This window comes from Agelaius tricolor, unplaced genomic scaffold, assembly GCF_023055355.1.
Source record: "Agelaius tricolor isolate 1412-34295 unplaced genomic scaffold, bAgeTri1.0.p SCAF_13, whole genome shotgun sequence".
Lineage (NCBI taxonomy): Eukaryota > Metazoa > Chordata > Aves > Passeriformes > Icteridae > Agelaius > Agelaius tricolor.
This window is the reverse complement of record NW_027269273.1, coordinates 7,159,927-7,180,006: the sequence shown is the minus strand read 5'-3', so window position 1 is coordinate 7,180,006 and position 20,080 is coordinate 7,159,927. Positions and strand designations below refer to the sequence as shown.

Genomic DNA, 20,080 nt, shown 5'->3' with positions numbered 1-20,080 from the left:
AGTTTCTTACTGGTTCTGAGAGCAAGATAACTTCTTGAGAGACAGAAGTAATGCAGTTAGTTCTGTTATGTCAAAGTAGTGATAGTGAGAAATGCATTATTGGGAGTTCTGTCTCCATTTAAAATGTTTTATGTCAGGTTATTGAGGAATAGACTCCTTAGAAGATACTGCTTCTGGAGCTCTCTTTCCCATTTTGTCTCAACTTTGGGCTATTAAACCCCATTATAAATTATCTGAGTATCTTTGTTTTATCCTGCTATTTGAAATACACAGGAACCTACTTATAATTACTTGCTAAGTTTACTTGCAGCTTGCTAAGTTGCTAAGTTTAATGGCCTAATGTTGACTTAGTTTTTAAAGGGTCCTCTCTCTCTTAAAAAAACCAAAGTGGTCTCCTGACATTCCACTTTCTCAGAATCTTTTGCTAATAAATTAAGTAAATGAGTAAATGAGTTACTATGTTTGCCTATTTTTTCAGTTGCATTCAGTGTTTCTCCTTGTTGTCTGTTGCACTTTTGGTTTCCATTTCTCCTCTTGGTCCTGACCTGTTGATATGCACTTGCTTCCATGTAAAAGATATGATGATTTCTGCCTCTCCGATCTCCTCAAACTCATCTGGGAAAAGAGCATTAGTGTTCCTTTAGTGCAGTGGAGTGCCCTACCTTGGATGTCAAGTGCTATGATCATAAGCTACCACAGTAAACAAAAACTGGGTTTGTACTACTTGTATACAGCATGGAGTAATGGCCCCAGTCAGTGCTTGGAGTGCTGGCCCAGCAAGTGCTGCCTGCAGAGCTGTCTGAGCTGTTAGCAGAGAGAGCAGGGATCAGGGCTGTGCCTCAGCATCTCCCTGCTGCTCATCTTCCCTCTCTTCCACCCTTAGCTGCTTCTCCTTTTCCTTAAACGAGTAAGATCAAACTACACTGCAGTCTTCTGGAGAAAGCACTGTCCTCTGCTGGCACCCCCTGAGGCTCAGTGAGGAAATGTTGCATAAATGCACTGACCACAGGGGCAAGCAAGGTTTTCATCTTAGAGCACAGTTAGCAGCACACCAGCTGATGCTGAAGTGAGGGGAAACTGGACTTACACATACAATTATGTGTCATCCTCAGTGGTCATGCCAGCTTGTCAAACCATGACATGTGAAGAGAGGTCAGTGCCCTGTGATGTGACACTGTGACTCTAAAGGTACACACCCAGCAGCTTCTCTATACTTAAAGATAGCAACAGTAGTGGCAGAGGGTGTGGTGTTGGGTGTACCCCAGAGTTTTGCAATACACTGTGCACATATTTGTCTACTTGGAGCTTTCAGGATTCAGCCCTTTGCCTTAGTTTCTTTTAAATGGGGCCTGTACCATGAGTTAAATGAAGTTAAAGGAATGGGTAAATTCCATACCTTAGCACACTGTCAGCATGGGTGTATCATGTTCTTGATCACTGCCCACTAACAGGGAGGGTGCCAGAACTGTGCCTGGTGCAAGGCCAGGAGAGCCCTGCTTTAGCTGTGGAGAAGTCCCTCTGTTAGAAGCACACTGGAGATTTGAGTTCACCTAGTTTGAGATTTTTGCAGTGAAGCCTAAATTTAGGACAAACTCCCATTAACTAATTTTAACACTGCTGCTGCATGAGGTGCTGTGTTGAGTGACTGGCACTGGTGAGCAGAGCCAAGTCTTGCCTCCATGCTCTAAAATAGCCTGGGGACTTCAGATCCATTTTTTTTTCTCCCTAGCTGTATGAACAACAACTACAGGTTTGTGTTTTGCATTACCCCCCCATCACCCCCAACAGCAGCTGCTATTGGCAGGTATCCCCCAGTGTGGTTAAATGTGGCCTGACACAGTGAGCTGAGCCAAGTCTGCAGAGCTGTTAACACCTGATATTTGTTTTGCCTTGCTGCCAGTTTTGCAGTGAGCTCTGGCTGCACTGCAGTGACAGCAGAACCCTGAGCATGGCAGCTCACTGTGCAGTGCCCTGGGTGTTGCTGTGTGGCCATGGTAGGGCTGAGGGGAAGGACACCACTCTGATGGCAGCACAAGTGGGACATCTCTGTGGGGAGTGGGATGAGATGGCTCCTAAATGCAGAGACAGGCATTGTAACCTGGTGTGGATATGGATCTTATAGTCTACAAAGCTTGGGGAAGCATGATAGAGGCAATCCCCTATGTCTGCATGTCTGCAACTACGTTGCTGGGTGGGATGGGGGAATCTGGGCAAGGGAGTGGTTTTGAAACCCTCTTAGCATGCTGCAAACGGGTAACAGTCATGCAATTCCATAACAGATAGTATCCAAAGCTTCATTTTAACTGCAGAGTTGTTCCTTCAGGAATATAAGCCAGTTGCTGTTTCCAAACTGTTACTCTTTTTCCTAAAGAAGTTGAAAAAAATGTTGAAAGCATTAAAAGCAAATGAAAAGAAATATATTTGAATTGTGCATAGTCTGTGTGATGTACCCACAGCATGAATTGTCTTGAGGAAGATGAGAAAATGCTGTCTAGTCTGAGCTTCTGTACTTTACCTGATATAAATTAAAAAGATTTGGATATATAATACTATGCAGTAATCCTACACAGTCTTGAATGCAAATGTGAGAACACCTTTTTCAATAGCTAGGCTTTGGAGTTAACAATCACAGTTTAGATTTTTATTCAAGTTAAGCCATAAATTGTCCTTGGGGTTGATGCATCATTGCCACTTTAAAATTTGAAAGAAAGGATGCCACTCATTTATGTTGGACTGTGATAATTATCATCTTCATCTTGTATGGTTTTTGAATGTAAGGTAAATATGTTAGACTTATGAAAACAAATACTGTAAGAAAGTATAATTATGGGACAATTGGAAGTTGTCATGGTTTAGCCCCAGCCAGCTACCAAGTACCATGCAGCTACTTGTTCACTCCCCCACCAGCAAAAATGAATGTTTGAAATGATCTCTCCAAGCCTCCCTATTTTATTTCAGGTTTATGACTCTGACTGTTGCGACAGAATTCTTCTGGAGCTGCGGGAATATCTGCCAAAATACTTCGGTGTCTGGTCACCACCTACTGCACCAAATGGTACTGTTCTAATTTTATCTCTTCATCCAAACCTCCTGGAAAACATTTCTGGAGACTCATTTTTGGCAGTTGTGAGCTCTGTCAGGTTTTTTTGGACTTGTATTGGAACCCACTGCCATTCCCTCTAACATCTGGTTCCAGTTTGCAGTCTGGTGGCTGGATTAGGTCTTTGGAGTCTTCCTTGCAGGGTAGATGGGGTGTGGCTGTTTGTACAGCAGAGGTTTCCTGAGTAGCTGGGCCTGATGGACATTGCCCATTGCTCCTGCTCTGGGTGAGGCCATGGTGGAGGAGTGGGCTGGTTCCATGGTCATGTGCAGCCAGGTGATCAAAGGAAGAAGCACTTTGTGGGTGTGAAAGAAAAGAAAGATGGATACTCTGGGGCTGGGGAAGCATTCAGACTGCAATCTGCTGCTGTTTCTCCAGAGGCTGGATCCCATCACTGTGCCTTACCACCCAAAGCACTTGCTTCAGCAGGTGTCATGGTGGGGAGTTCTGCTTGCCATCCTCTGTTACTGGTTTGAATGAAACAAAGATCTGGTGTCTTAAAATTTGTGTTTGTATAACATTGGGAGTCAGGAAGAAAAGGGTGGTTTTGGTAGAACAACTGGAACATTGTCTCGTCAAGAGAAAATGGATATTTTTGTATTAGAAACTAGATTTTTTTGGGGGCTTTTCTAATTCACACTGGGGAAATGGAGCTTCTGGAACACACAAAGGGATGCCATGGAATCTATTTGAATACATGGGCACCAAACTAGATGCCATGCTCCTTTAAAATAACTCTGTCTTCTTCTGCTTATGCTATCACTTGACAGACTTGTTTTTCAAAGAAGTAGTAGGACAGTATCCAAAGACATGGTGTAATATCTACAGGAAAACAGGAAAGCAAGATTGTGGTAGTACCAGCAGTTTCTTAGCTCAGATTTAGCTTCATGCTTTCCTATTTGGCACTAACTCAAATAGCTCTACAAGAGCTTTTTCCTTCCCTCACAATTTAATGTGTCATGGAGTTCACCTAATATTCCCTCTCAATTGCAAATAATTTTTTTCTGTTTGCAGTATGATCTTAAGATGTGAAAATATGTGGTTTAACCAAGAGACAGTAATTCAACACATTGCTCATTTGCTTTGGGGATTCAAAAACACTGTGCACCATGGGGCTGGGTTTTGGGAGGTCCCCCCCAGTGATTCAGATTTAGGCAGTAGGAATAACTGTTTAAAGAAGAGAAACTTTTGGTTCTGTTTGTTTTGTTTCTTGAAAAGGCTGTGCACTGTCATGAGTCCTCTTCATAGAAAGCTGTGGCAACAGTTCAACCAAAACACTTCACTTCCAACTCTGTTATCTGTAGTGTTAATGAGCTTTGTGTAGCCTTGATAGAAATCACAGTTGCTGCAGATGATGGAGTTTAGCAGAGTGTATGTGTACCTTGTTCCCAAATGTAGATTGAAGATATATTTGTAGGTTTGCTGCAGTCTTGATATTGGAAGCCTGACCTTCCCCTTGGCAGTCACTGCTCTGCAGGCTCTGGGTTCACAGCTCTGTACAATCCAGTGCTAGTGACTAAAAGTAGTACAACTCCCTTTTATTTCTTTTCCTTAACAAAGTGTTTCTGCTTATTAAGTGTAAATGAAATGTTGCTTGTTCCCTTCATCTTGACTGGGACTGGTTTGTTACCTGTCTGTACAGCTTTCAAACAAGGCACTTTGTGCCTCTTTAAGCTTGAACTAGTTTTGCTTTCTCTCACAATCCCATTTTAGATCATACTGCAGGAATGGGGTATAATACAATGGTTTTTTGTGTTCAAACTGCATTGAAGCCAAAGAGATACATTTATGGAGTAGGCTGTACTGGAAAGAAAAGCAGACGTCATGTTTGTGCTGGTGACAGGTGGATTTACAAAGCACAAATAAAGAATGAGGCCAGTGTGGAGGCTGTGTTGGTTATGCCATGTCCTAGCAAGGGCTGGAGGTGGGTGCAGCTGTCTGAGAGCTGGCTGGGTGCTGACTCCATTTCCTTGTGGAGTTCTGATAGGGGGTGTGGGGGTCATGCTGGTAATGATCATTTTTATCAGGGTTTAGATACTCCTTTAAATCTTCAGGCACTCCAAGTACTTTTGGGGTTTCTTAGTCCAGTCAAAGGGCTGTTAGAAATGGATGAAAGGCAGCCTAGGATTCCAGGAGCATTTTCCCCAAAAGGTGTGCCATGAGAAACAAGTGTAGATGGGAGTGGCATAAAAACAAGCAAAATAAGCTGCAGTTCAGCCCCTGAAGGCCAGGACTGAAATGTTCTCTTCATTTTTAAAATGACACAGGAGATCAACTGAATTGCAAAACTAGCCACACAGCTCTAAACTTGCATTTGTATGTGGTTAGTAATGCTCTTTGTGATATGTTAATGACTTAATAAAAGCTACTCAGGGATTTTATCTGGGCAATAATTTGAATTTGAATGCTACGTTAATGCATGTTAATTGTATACAATTTTCTAAACAAGAAAGCATTTAGATTTTATAGCAATAGAATTTGTGGGTGTCAGTGACCATGATTTAGCCTGCATTCAGAGACAAATTTGACTCTTGAATTCATGTGATACTAAGCCTTAAACTCTTCACATTCCTCCACAGGTGCTCAGCAGAAGCTATGTAATTATTTTGCTATGAGCCACTGTTAACAAAAGCTTTGCTTTTTTGACAGATATATATCTAAAACTGGAAGATGTGACCCGTAAGTTTAACAAGCCCTGCATAATGGATGTAAAAATAGGTCAGAAAAGTTATGACCCCTATGCTTCAGCAGAGAAGATACAGCAGCAGGTCAGCAAGTACCCACTCATGGAAGAGATTGGCTTTTTGGTTCTTGGAATGAGGGTAAGGACTTTTGTTTTCACTTTCAGTTTGTGCTCAGGCCTCTTGTCCCACACCAGGTGCAGCAAGTGGTTTTCCTGGCAAACAGCAATCCTCTGGAGTTACACATAAATACAGTGTTACCTGAATGTCTTGGTAGTGCTGGGATCAGCTGTCCTGTGAAATCAGCTCCAAAGCACTGCCTGGGTCAGAACAATTCTCTAACTTTGTCCATTAGGGCAAGCTATTTGCAACCTGGGCACTCTGTATGTGTGCAAGAGATGGGCTAATATTCAGTATTTAAAACTGAATGAAGTTGCAATTAATTCTTCACCATCACAACAGATATTTAAAATTATTAAGCAGATTTTTGTGTGTTTATATTCTTTCAGGCTTATATCAGAGACTTACATACTGAACCAGTCTTTCTAATAATTCAGTAATAAGCTGTATCCTCCACATTCTTCATCTTTACACTCTGCTTTTAAATAAAAACAATTTTAGATTTTTTTTCTATTTAAGGAAGAGTAAGTAAGCTCTCAGAGGTGATGCATATAGCCATGAGCAGCTGCTGATGTTTTGCAGAGGTGATGCATATAGCCATGAACAGCTGCCTAAATTTTACATTTTAAAAGGTTTTCCATCAGAAGGAAACTTCTTTTGATATTTACACACTCAGGGAACAGTTGGGCATGCAGATGTCCCTATTAACTCTTAGTATTCTTAGAAATACTAAGAGTCAGCAGGTGTATATTGGCTACTTTAAAACTTGACTGTAAAGAAAAGCTGTACAGAACACTTGTGGCTCAGTAAGAGAAATGTGTGGATGTCACTGATGGAATTCAAGAGTAGTTTTCTCTGCAATGATACGTACAGGAATAGTTTTCTTTTTGATGTGGGATTTTTGTTTTTCTTCTCATACACAAAGCCAGGGCTCCTCAAGCTGTAGAGCATAAATGGCTGGAGACTTTGATAAGCTTCCTCTTTGCTGTTCAATAGCAACAGCAGCCAGATTGCACCATTGTTCAAGATAATTCTAATATCTCTGTAATGTTTTGTGCAGAGCTGCCCAGCCTCCCAGCCCTTCACTCTGCCTTGAGATAAGCTGCTATATAAATTATAGTGGTCAGGAGTAGTAATTATGTAAGCCTGTGAGCAAGAATGTGGAAGTTAAGTCAAAAAACAGCCAAACAGTTTGGATGGAAAAGGAAGGTTAGAGATTATAACTTTGGATTGGGTTGATGTCATTATGTAACCTTTCTTATCTCATTGGTAAAACAATGTGCTTCATGTCCTATGTTTGATGACAGTGCAAAAGGAATGATTGATTGCTTCTGTGGTGTGCTTGTGACTATTGTTTCTAACAGTGTCACTCATTTGTGCCTTTGTCCTGCTGCAGAATTTTTTTCAATCCCCTATTTCAGACTGGATGTATAATGATGATTCTCCCAAGTAGTGCAGTTTCCATCCAGTGTTTAACTAGATGAGATTTGGATTTTTGCCTTTGGAACCCAGTTACATGTTGGAAGTTGTTTTCCACATAGAATTGAAAAGGTTCCTCCTGCCCTCACACAGCACTTGGCCAAGTCTGAATTCACAAGGCATGTTTTCTGCCTCTTGGTTATGGGCTGTTCTCTGTGCTTGCTTTATTTTTGCAACATTCTGGCCATGCTATAAAACACTCCTACACAGATATGTACTGCCCAGAACAGCTCACCTGCTGCATGAAGGTTGTTCCTGTTCACTGGACAAAACATGATGTAACAAAGAACTTCAGGGGTTTGGCTGTAATTTCTCCTTTCAGTGGTTTTTTTAACAGGGAGGTGGGCTTGTGTGGTAAATTTTGACAAGGCCAAGAAGGAGAGGGCCAGGAAAGACAGAGAACATAGCTGTGCTTTTTCTAAAGCACCCATTGTATAAGTTGTCATGAAGAGATAGAAGCAAAAAAGTGTTACAGGTGGGGGTTTTAGCCCAAAATCTATTGACAGTGTATTTTTACCCAAAAGGCTATTGAAACAGCTTTTTCTTATGCACTGGTAAACAAGCAGTCATCTGTTCATATATAAAATGTGTGGTGTGTCCTTAAAAATAGGAGTCTCCTGTCTAGCCCAGCATTAATTTATGTACACACTTCTGGCATTTGATCTGTATTTAGCTTAACACACTGAATAGACAGAATAAATGCATGGAAACATATGTAGGAAGCACAGTTCTTTTAATAACCTTGTTTAAAACCACAATTCTGTACTTAGTGGAGAAGTTCCTTTCTTTAGCAGCTGCCCCTGGACCCCTGAAGTGTCCAAGGCCAGGTTGGACAGGACATTGGAGCAGCCTGGTTTAGTGAAACATGTCCCTGCCCATGGCAGGGGATTGGAGCTGGGTCCCTTTGAAACCAGATCATTCTGGGGTTCTGTCAGAGTGGACATGATTGGTTATGGAAGTTGGAAGTCTCAGGTACTGTTGCAATATCAAAAATACAAATTGTAATACGAGATTTCAGTAGCAGACATGCAAACAGGTAAGAAATCTCTTTGCAGCACAGGCAATGTTAAATACAGAGCATTTGCCTGCTGTTGAGTGCAAGCACCATGTGTGGGCTGTGCTCTCATTTCAGATTCACAGTCCTTTGGAATCCACAGTTTCTGCAGATTTCCTTTTGTTTCCAGGGCATCGATTGCAATCTCACTTACTCCAAAATATTTCTGAAATGCTTTCTTAAAGCACAAACTGGTGATTATGTAATTTTAACATTATAATCCATCATTGACTTCTATTGTTTGTGCCTATGAACATGCAGGCAGTAATGTATAATAATCAAAGCTGGTTTTACAAGTGAATTTTCTAATCTGTAGCACATGATTCTGCAGGATATTTTCCTGCAGAAATAGACTGTAACTGATTCTATTTTATGAGGTTTTTATGAACTCTGTCTAGTATTGTGGTAATTTTCCCAAGCTCTGATCTGCTAGTAACAAGATTTAGGAGGGAAGTCATAAAAGTATTAAATTTTGCATCTACTGTTCAGATTCTTCTAGACTGAAAAATTACCAGAGCTGGGGTTTTTACATTTAGAAGTCTAATTCAAGCTTTGATGTTTAAGGAAACAGGAAGACAAAACAAAACAAAACCTAAAAGAAAGCAAACAAAAAAAAGATCCCTGAAACAATAAATAAATAAATAAAGCCCTAAGCCAAATAAACCAACCAAAAGCCTTGAAATAAAAATCTTTGAAGCTGGAGCAGGTGGTCTTTTATTACATAAAAGAAATTTATTCTAATGAGATGCTTCGTGGAAGTTCTGGGAGTCTAAAATTACTGTATTAAGCTATTTTAAAGATGGTTCATGATTTAATTGCAGTGTTGTAGTTTCTTTTATTTAGCAGATTAATAGTCTGCTTTTCCACTGGATAAATTTCAGCATAATTTCATTCTACAATTTATTTATGTCAGGACTTGACTAAAACTGTATATTGACTATCAGAACATTGGGGGCACAATTAGTCATATGAAGCACTCAGTCAAAATAGTCCAGAGGAGCAAAGAAGCAAAATGGGCAGAGCAATATCAAAGTATAGTCTTGGAAATGAGGGAGCAGGGGTGCATCCTTCCTGTGCTGGATTTTCAAGGCAGCAGGAAGCAGGGATGTGTGTACTGCCATCACTTGTGGTCTAGGTCTAGCTACAATAAATAAATAAGGTTAAAAAAAAGTAAAAATTAGGGAATGTTTAGATAAATAGGAGAATAGAATAGGAGATGTTTAGATAAATGGATTTGGACAATGGGGCATGCTCTCAGCAGCAGTGGTAATGTGAGAGCATTACTATAAAGCAGAGATACCAAATAAGAGAATGTTTTTAACAAAATTTCTCCCTTTGTTATTTTTTCTTCAAATCCTTGCTTTACTTTCTTTGTGAAAAGAAAAAATAAGGCTGTTTTAAACTCTTTAAGTCTTGCACTATGGCAGGATGAAGGGCCTGCAGAGAAACCTGGGTTACTTGAGCTTGAAGGAAACCTGTATTTCTATGGGTACAGTCATAGGGTACAGGCAGAAGGTGCCCAGGCATGGCTGTGGGTCTTGGCCTGGCACCAGGAGGGTCCCTGCAGAGCTGGGGGATGGATGAGGTGGGGTGCCACCTGCTTAGCCCCAGTTTCAGCTTGTGGCTCCAACTTTGGTAGCAGCTAGGTACTGACAACAGTTGTGATCTTGCATAGTAAGAATATATAAAAATGCCTGATGAAGCAGGAGTTTCTTGTGTGTGTGGCAGCTCATAGAAGGAGTTTTCTTTGTGTTGCACTCTGCAGGAGACCTGCCAGTGGATACAGAGCAAACACTTAACAAGCTGTGGCACGTGGACAAGAAATGAGATTTCCCTGTCTAATAATTTCTTGGCTGCTGTTAAGGTTACAGATCTGGCTTGACTTGCAGTTCTGACAGAAATGGGCCAGTACAACAGCTGCAACAACAGGGATGCAGAAAAAGCTTGGTTCAGAGGCAAAATGTCATTTTGGGAAGGGTTAACAGCAGATGATGGGTGGTGGCTATGTGAACAAAAGCACAGTAGAGCAAGAGGTTAAATAGGAAGTTGATTTTAGCCTCCTGCTCCTCCAGCACAACCACCCCTGTGTTTGGCTGGGTGAGGGTGGAGCAAGGGCTGGTCAGAGATGGTTTCTGTTTGTGCTTGGCTTTCAGAATGGGGTGTGATGTGTCTGTATTTGAGTGAGGTTTTCCAGGAATGTTCAGCCAGGCTCTTCCTGCAGTTGTGCAAAGTCTCCAGGTGCTGATCAGAGGAGGTTTTTGTGATGATGCAGACCTGCTGTCCTTTAGTACCACTGGCTGCAGCCAAGCCTCTGGGTGACCCAGGGCCTTCTGAGTGCACAAGGCAGTTAATTAAACACATACATTACACTCATCCTGTGGCTCTGGGACTTGCTGCTTTGTCACTGGCTGCTTTGTATAGTTAAAAATGTGCTGTTAATGCAGCATGCACATCTGTCTGTAAGCTATATAGAAAGACATTTGGGGAATGGTTTTGTTCAAATTATGAGAAGAGGTGAGGTGCCTTCTTGGGAAGCCCAGCTCAGAAGCACAGGGTCTGATGTGCTGCTCCAGCATTTCTTTGGAAAACAAAATGAACTTGCAGATTTTAATCAGCGTGTTTGAGCTAGTGCCCATGTCAGAAAAACTGCAGCTCCTACAGGAAGAGATAAGGAAGGTTCTGGTAAACAAGATTTGGTCAGGTACTGCTGCAGTGCTGATGTCTGCAGAAAGCTGCCCCTTGTCCAACTACATGAGAACACTTAATATCATTAAAATGAAGGCACAGCTAGTGAAAACTTAGATGTAGTCTTCAGACTCTTGATTCTATTTCTAAGCCATATCATTCTTTATTTAACTGCCTTTGGCTTGTAGCTCTGTAAAAAGTTTTGAAACTTTTGGTATGTTTTTGAAGGTTACTTTGGTACCTGAAGTGTTTACATAAGTAATCTTTGAGTTTCTGTATTGTATGCTGGTACTTTTTTCATGTGCTTTGGAAAAAAAACCCAGCAAAAACTAAGTGGAGCAAAATTATTGTTCTTGTGAACCCAAAATCACAGTTGTCAGATGCAGTTTTAGAATAACTCATCTCTGCTATGGCCTTCTTCATTTCATAGACATGGAGGCCTCAGTTTCTCCGAGTATCATAACAATGTGAAGTGTCTCTGCTACTGAATTCAAACATTTAGACTTACAGCACTTTATTTTTTTAGAAAAATGAGAACTGTTTACAGCCCCTTCAGTTCACAGCTGGAGACTTAAAATCAGTCTTTTTGTCAAAATGAAAGCTATTTGAGACTGTTCTTCCCAGCTGCTTTGCAAAACAGGAAGTGGGGATCTGTGTAATCATACTGCACTTTTTGTTGTTTGGATGGGGGAGAGACATTTCAGGGTGGTGGGCTGTAATGAAAACATGGAATTCCTTTTTTTTTTTTTTTTTTTTTTTATTTAATGCTCCTGTAATATTTCTTTTAATTGCTGCTGTTTAACTGTTGTGGTCTTTATTGGTTGGCTCCAGCAAGACTAAGGCCCCAGAGGAGGGATGAGGAGCAGGCACCTCAGCAGTGTGCCCAGACTCATGCAGTGGGATCCTCTCTGTTTACAGCAGGGATGGGAGGGCAGGGCTGTGCATGGGGTGGATGCCACAGGGATGGGTGGTCTGAACAAGTGCCAAGCACCAAGTTCCTGCCAGAGACAACTGCCTGCTTGGTAACACCATTATTTCTGCAAATAAAAATTGTCTGCACTCTCATAAACAAATTATACTTGGGCCTTGCTGCCTCGCACATTTCTGCTATGGAAATATTTCAGTGTGAGAGAAAATATGTCTATATGTGAGGCAGTTTTGAATTAAGTTCTTCAGCTTGTACAATTCCTGATATGGACAAAACTGTACCCAAGTGAGTTGCCTCCCTTTCAGATGAGAGCTGAAGTACTGCTGTTGATGCTGGAACCAGCTTTTGCCTGGCTGCTGCCATTTATTTAGTGCAGCCTCATTTGTGCTGACAGCTGCAGATGTGTCTTAGGGAAATGGGCCTTGGTGGTCACAAACAGTAATTCTTACTGTTTTGCTTTTGTGTGAAATAGTTTCATAATTTCAAGAACTCAGAATGATTGCATTGAAATTTTTGCTTTGTTGCTTACTGATCTAACATCCACAGTAACACAGATAGGACTCTGATAGTTTCAGGTCTCAGTTGTGATTTCAAAGACCATAAAAGAGTTCCTTGTAAAGGGTACATTGCTTTTTGCCACCACCAGGATGTCCCTAGCATGAGAAAGCTGTAGCTTGGAGCCCAAGGGCTGAGGGGAGAGTTTTGGAGAGCACTTTTTTGCTGGGCACTGCTAGAAACCTAGAAACTGTGAGGGCTAAATGTTTTGTGGCCTCTCTGTGAGGTGTTTCTTGTTCTGCAGAAATACTGGTGCTTCAAAATACGTAGGGAGTTCCCTTCTTGCCTCTTTCAGGTGTACCATGTGTCCTCAGACAGCTATGAGACACAAAACCAGCACTATGGAAGGAGCTTGACCAAGGAAACCGTAAAGGACGGTAAGTAAGGGAATTGGGCTGTGCTTGCGTCTTTTCATTCAAATACTGATTTCTAGAACTGTGTGGAAAAACTATTCTTGGTGTTCCTGTTTTACAAGTCCTTTTTTGTCCTCATGTCAGATGGGTCTTTGGCTGTTCCCTGTAGTATTTGAGCTGCCTGTCAACCTGAAATTGTGTGCAGTTGGCTGTAACAGCAGTGCAGAATATAGGAATTTCCTTCTCATGTCTCTCTTACTACTAATAAGGGAGAGAATTCTAGAATTCAACTTCTTTGCAGCTTTGAAATTAGAATGTTGTAAAAGTATTACATGTTTTTATTATAAATACATTTTTTTGTCTCTAGTTGTCTTCAGTGAATATCTAAGTGTATTTTCTATTAGAAAGCTTCTACAAAAGCATCTTTCAATTCAGAGGACTTTATCAGTTCAAGTCAGTCCACATGTTGCTCTGCATTAACAATTAATAAAAATGCCATCGTGGGGTGTTTGGTGATAATAATTGCAGACTTGATATTAGCTGACACCTGCTCATCTGTCCTCCAGCAAGGGACAGAAGGTGCACACACAAACACACTCATAATAACAAGCTGTTTGAGCCTGTTAGTGCATGGAGAATTTAATGGGTCCCTGCCTAAAACTGTCCAGACACTTGTTCAGCTGACCAGGAGCAGGTACCATGTTCTGTTACTGTGTGCTTGATGCATTTACTTGTACTTACAACCCAAGCCCAAGCTGCAGTATTACACAGCAGTGATGTGACTGAAGGTCTCAGAGTTCCCAGGTTCACTTTGGGTTTAGTTAGTAATTGAAAAAAAATTACCTGAATGGTGTCTGTTCCTTCAAAGAAGAACTATTCTCATCCCAAAAGAAAAAAAAATTAGTTTGTTTTCCATTCAGAAGTGAAAATAATCCCAGTATGTGTCTATTTCTTGCAGGCATCTCAAAGTTTTTCCACAGTGGGTACTGCTTGAGAAAAGATGTGATAGCTGCCAGCATTCAGAAGGTTGAAAAGATTCTGGAGTGGTTTGAGGGCCAGACACAGCTCAACTTCTACGCAAGCTCACTGCTGTTTGTCTATGAGGGTTCATGCCAAGCAACAACCGTGAGGCTGAGTGATGTCACCTTGGCAGAGAAGAGAAGAGTACCCAAAGGCCTGCTGTCAGGTGGAGATGTATTGGAGTATAATAATAATATTCATGTAATAAATTCTACAGAGAATGGAAAAATTGAAGCCTCTGTAGGTAAAGGCTTGTCTAAATTTTATGCACTTCACAAAAAGTCGTGCTCCAAGAGGCACCACAGCCAGCTCTCACTAAAAGTTGAGGACTCAGAGCAAGACAATGTGTGGAAAAGCAGCACATGCATTACACAGGAGCACCTGAATGGAAATGTTCTACCCCAACTGGAAAAAGTTTTCTATCACATGCCAGCAGAGCCCAAGGAAAGTGCAAAGGTCGAGGTCCGAATGATCGATTTTGCTCACGTGTTTCCCAGCAACACAAAGGATGAGGGCTATATTTATGGTCTGAAGAATCTCATCACAGTACTGCAAAATATTTTGGATAACTAAATTCTTTGCTATGTTTTTTATTGGGGGCCAATGATAAAGAGCAACAACATGAAGAATTTCTGCACTTGTAATGCTGTATAACTGGGTTTGTATTGTTCTATATTTTATTTGTCTTTGTACTTTTGGTAGAAGGGTTTAACTTTTTATAATTTCACTCAGGAAAAATATTGATAGTTAATTAGGAAGTGTGAAAGGATGAAGATACTTGAGATAAAGCGGGATAGGTAAATTAATAGAATGAAATGTATGTGGTTCGCTTAAGTCCAAGGACTACCAGAAGCAAGGGTTATATTAGTTCCTCTAATGACTTTAGCATAGATGACATTTTTGCCCATTTAGCCTTGACACTGAGCCACATCTCCATTAAGAGGTGTTTAGAAAATAGACTGAAAGTTGTAAGGTGCAGGATTGATGTCCTCAGTACTGCCCTTGTGTTTACTGTATTTGAATAACTGGAGTAACTCTGCTTGGAGAGAAATCCCATTCTGAGTCAGCAGTCTCACCTGAAGCCAGTGCATCCCAAAGTGCTTTTCCATGTCATGGGACAATATTGTTGTTCTTTCAGCCCTTCCCCCTTCGTGGATGTGTGTAGCTGATGTTCACCACAGATGAGCTACCATGTAATTTGTGTTGAGGTGCTAAGGAAATGCTGGAGTACAATACCATAACAGGCTTAAACTGCACAACTTCTAGAGAAACTGTTTGTTCCTAAGAAGGAGCAAAAGAAGGCAAATGCAAGATGTTCCAGGAACTGATTTGGTTTAGGAGATTATGTCAGTCTGTTAATGGAGTGTCTGATGCTGTGATTAAGGAAAATGTCTCACTGTTGTTCTCGTGGCCCTTCTCCAACAACATTGCTTTAAAAAGCAGACCAGTGCAATGGGGAAAGCAAGTGTTCTGGGTGAGCATGTAGAGCTCTGCTGGCTGTAAGCCACTTGGATTTTTGCAGTGAGTGTGTGATGCTTCAGCTGCTGGGAAGCACTGATGGAACCTCGAGCAATAGAGGCAGAGGAGCCTCCTGTGAGATCCTTCAGCCTCGGAGCCACCAGCCGTGCCACCGCTCGTGCCAGAGGAGCTGTGGCTCTCCCTCCTGGGCTCCAGACACTGCAGCTTTCTTTAATGACACACAGGGAAGCGGTGTCATTTGAAAGCTGTCCCATTTCCTTCCTTTTCACAAGAAAAAATCAACATTTGTATGGAATACTTGGGATCAGGATGATGTATCCAAAGCAGTTTTGGTGTGTCTCCTCTGTATGCTGTGTAGGTGGCTGTGCTGCCATGCATGTTACAGTGAGCTGTATGAAAAGTGGGAATGGGGGAATCCTGCCATCCCTAGAGCAAGATTTTAATGCTTAAAGCATTTCCAGGATGCAAATGTTTTAGAATGGATTTGGTCATTGGAAACATACATCTTTTTCATGTGGACTTAGTGACCCTGTGGCCTTGCTGCTCTCTCTGTATGATGTTCTGCACTATGCACTCAGCTGTGTTCACATCTTGACAAGTTCTTCATTGGACATCTGTTTTCTACATGACAAAGAGATTCATACTTTTTCAAGCAAATATGCTGTTTTAAATTAAGCTGAATTTTCAGCTCTATTTGAGAACTTGGGTTAATTAGGAGAAACAGGGTATTACTATGTGTAGAATTACATGGTTTAAACTTTAGAACTCATGTTTGGCCAATACATTCAAGAATGAAATCAACCTTTTAGTAACATGATGTTTTAGAAGTATGGAAAAAGGGGCTTGCAGGAAGGGTGAGACCAGTGTGTTAAAAATTTTATGTGAAATACAGTGAAGTCTGAGGGGGAAAGTACCAGGAAGAGAGGAAGGAACTTGTTTCCTACCTGGTATTTCTCTTGCACCTTATAGTTAATATATTCCCAACTCTCTGTGAATTAATTTAAGCCATATTCTAGAAAGAGTTTGTGGTTTTGTTTGCTTTGTCACTGGTTTCTCTGTTATGATTTTCTTGTTCTATCCCTTAAATAGTCAACACTAGAGTAGTCCAGACTGATAGTGGCCTTGTATGAAAAAGCTACAAGGTTTTATAGGAAAGTATGGGCAAAAACATTTTAACATCATCATTTTTGTCCTCTCTAATTCATCTCTTCTGGGTTTTAATCCATTTTGTACCAGAGAAACGAGGCATTTTCCTCAAGTCATTTATTGGAAAATGATTAGTATGCACTTAGTACCATGCACTCTCCTGTCTCTGCTTTAAGATACATGTCCTCAGTGTTTGAATGCTCTTTAAGTATTGATTGTTTTGTTGGCTATGGCAGCATTTGTAACATGCCTGGAATATTGTCAATCTGTCAGAATATTTTGAATAAAAAAATTTTATCATGGTTTTTGTACCAGTAGTTATTATGAATGTATTTCCGATAATTTAAAATGTAGCTTGAGAAGTAACAGTATTTTTTATTGGCAATTGTGTGAATAAAGCTTGCTGTGGAGATGTTTGGGCATAGTACCAGCTGTGAGTTTGAGCCTGCAGAGGCCTTATATTCACACTTCTGTTCTTGCAGATTTTAGGCTTGGTGTGTCTTGTGTCTGAGCCAGTTGTTTTCAGTTACAGTTGGAAATGTATTCACAGAAATCATTAAACAGAATATGTAATTAATCAGAAGATGAAGAGGGAGACAGTGGTCACTGAACTGATGCACTCTCAATGAGTGATCTCCCTCCCTCTCAGCATTGCCCCTTTTGCTCTCTGGACAGGCACCTGTCCCATGGAAACCTTTACAGGAATGGCTACAAGGCTTGTAGGTGTTTATGTCCATAAAACAGTGGGCTGCTGCCCCAGCCTGGTGAGGTGGAGCTGGGTGCTAGGCCTGCTGAGGAAACTGATGGTTTTAAGCAATAAGAGTTGGGTTTAGCAGAGCTGACTCTCAAAGAGAAAGAACTCACACAGCATTGTCACTCATGGACTCTGAGAGTGAATACAGGCTTCTGCCTAGGTGGTGTGAGGACTGTGCTTGAGATTACCTGAGGGGAACTTGAGTTGTATATAGTTTTATGAAAAGCATTTACAAATGTATTTTTGAATATGGGTGAAATTTGTTGCATAAATTGCATTGGAAGTTACTATACCACTATGAAATACTTCACATAATTCAATCAATTTGTTTTATGAACTGAACTGGAGATTTTACTGGTAGTTGTGATTCTGATGAAACTTGCACTGTTTTGGTTTTTTCTACTGTAATGTATAACCAGGGTGTTCTTTTCCATAACGTCAGTTTCATGGAGAACTTTTAAAAGTACTGAGTAAATTAGGAAACCACTATTTTCCATTAATTTGATTAACAGAGTGCATATGTTCTTAAAATATTTCAGTGCATGTAATATTGTGAGTAATGTTAACATGCTACAAATCTGGACCCCCAGTAAAACTTGCTCACCTGCAGAGAGCTCTTGCTGTGATCTGGATTGTGCAGAGTTTAAAATGGCCTTCTCAGGTGTGAGAGCAGCAGTGGTGAAGGAACAGCATCACCTGTGCTGGCCACGTCAGGTGTGCAGGAGTGTTCACATTGTGAACCTAAAATCATTGGAGTGACTTGCTCCCTTCATGATGGGAAGCACACTCAAATGTAGGAAGATGCTGGAAGAGTGGAGACTCACATCCACACTTGCTGTTTGAAGTTAGGATTAGTTGTTCATTCTCCTAATTTCTTTAGGGTTTTTTTCCCCTACGTGCAGTTTCCCCCCGAGTGCCCTTGCCACAGGTGGCATCACAATGGAAATTTTTATTTCCTAAAAAGCTTATGCCCCATGACTCCTCTTGAAGTGCCACTACTGAAAAACACCATGAGATGCCTCAGATACTGTGGGAATACCCTGTCCCCTGGAAGAGCAGGAGTGGAGCTGGTGGGCAGCACGGTCTGATGGGAGAGTGCATTGTAGGCTTTGAGCCAGTTCTTTACTCGTGACTTGCAGAGGATGTTCTGGGGGCAAGGTGAGTGACAGCTGAGCTCTGTGGAGTTTCCCTTCCTCACTGCAGTTAAGGAGGTGGTACAGCAGAGCAGTGGGAGTTCCTAAGGAGCCCTGAGCAGGACCCTGGCTCTGTGCAGCAGCACAGGGAATGGCTACAGGGAGGATCTAAAGGCTGCAGATCCCCAGGTGTCCCACAGAGAGAATGTGCTGTGCTTATTCATTGGGTTAAAGCAGGATGTTACCTGGGAAGTGTCATCACCGTAGCCACGGGCCAAATCTGCCTGCTTTTCATGTTCACAGCAACCTGTGAATGGAAACTGCAGTAGAAAATTGTCATCTAAAGGGCAAATATGTTTGAAAGGGGAAAATAAGCAAACTAAGGGTTGTACTGCAGAAAATATGTTTCAATAAATATCTTTTACTCTGGTCTTGTTTAGTGGAGATAAGCCTTGTGGATTTGGGGTTTAATTTGTTACATGACAGTAGCAAAGTCAGAACAAAGATACTTCAAAACATCTTAGTTTGAATTATGGACGTTGGTTCAAGTAGTTATTTTATTTCATGGGTCACTTTTTAAAAAAGAAAGTAACTTCCAAACACAATGTGTGTTGCACCTGACTAAATGAAACTACAGTGCACAAAGGCACTTTAATCCTCTGGGAACTGTACTGGAACATAGCTGAAACCATGTGAAATTGCACCTGAGGCTGTGTTGTTAATTGTTTTTGAGATTTAAAGTTCTACATTCATGATGTTGATGAATGAATGTGTCTAGTCTAGTCTCAGTTTCTTTGATCCAAGTGTCTAAAGCTTCCCCTCAATCTCCTCTGATCTGTATGTGTTTGTAATTTCTTTTTGCTATTTTCTGACATTCCTGGACCACAGGGAGTATTGTTAATATTACCCATGTTTATTTTATAGAACATTGTACTGTGCTATCTACCAACTTTTGTAACTTAATTATTAGTGATATTTAGGGTCATTCTAATAGCTGTATATTTGGCAAATTATTAAAATTTTCTGCAAGTGACTTGCAAGTATAATTGGTTTCTTTTAAATATAAGAAGATTGTTGAGAAAAAGTTTATTTGACTGTTAGCTGCACTGATGATGAATCTTCGTTTCTTTCCATCTTTATTTCTCCTTTTTTCTGTGCACTCTGTAATGGGTTTCCCTTGGATTTACCAGGTTTGCTTTACCACCCTGTTTTTGTCACAGCATCCATTGCCATTGTTTGTTGGGACTACCTTCTGGGCATACAACAATTATCTCTATAAAATAAAAAAAGAACTTGCACTATCCTTTAAACTCATCCTGGAAAACCCTTAACAGCACCACAAGAGGCTGTGTGTGTTGTTGATTACAAGTCCTTTTTATCCAACATCAGGTCCCAAATTCCAAAAGCATGCAGGGACAGCCTTAGTGCTTCACTTATAAGTTGATTTGGTTTGGAGGGAGGATTACGTTGGGAATTTTTTTTTTAATGTGTTGTCTTGCTTGTCTACAAAAAACTTTCTGAATGTGTTCATTAGTAGTCTGAAGTGCTGTCCCATGGCTCTGTGCAGCCTTCCTTCCCATGCTCCAGAATTGG

General features: G+C 41.0%; 1 protein-coding gene across 1 annotated transcript in view; it reads left to right on the top strand.

Moving 5' to 3' along the window:
• IPMK (inositol polyphosphate multikinase) overlaps window positions 1–19,520 on the top strand; it is a 34,560-nt gene extending 15,040 nt beyond the window's left edge. The window contains exons 3-6 of the mRNA XM_071438581.1: window positions 2,959–3,055; window positions 5,750–5,922; window positions 12,898–12,979; window positions 13,914–19,520. Coding sequence (XP_071294682.1) covers window positions 2,959–3,055; window positions 5,750–5,922; window positions 12,898–12,979; window positions 13,914–14,548 — 987 coding nt within the window. The 3' untranslated portion in view covers window positions 14,549–19,520. The remainder of the gene's footprint in view (window positions 1–2,958; window positions 3,056–5,749; window positions 5,923–12,897; window positions 12,980–13,913) is intronic.
• Window positions 19,521–20,080: the final 560 nt, after the last annotated feature.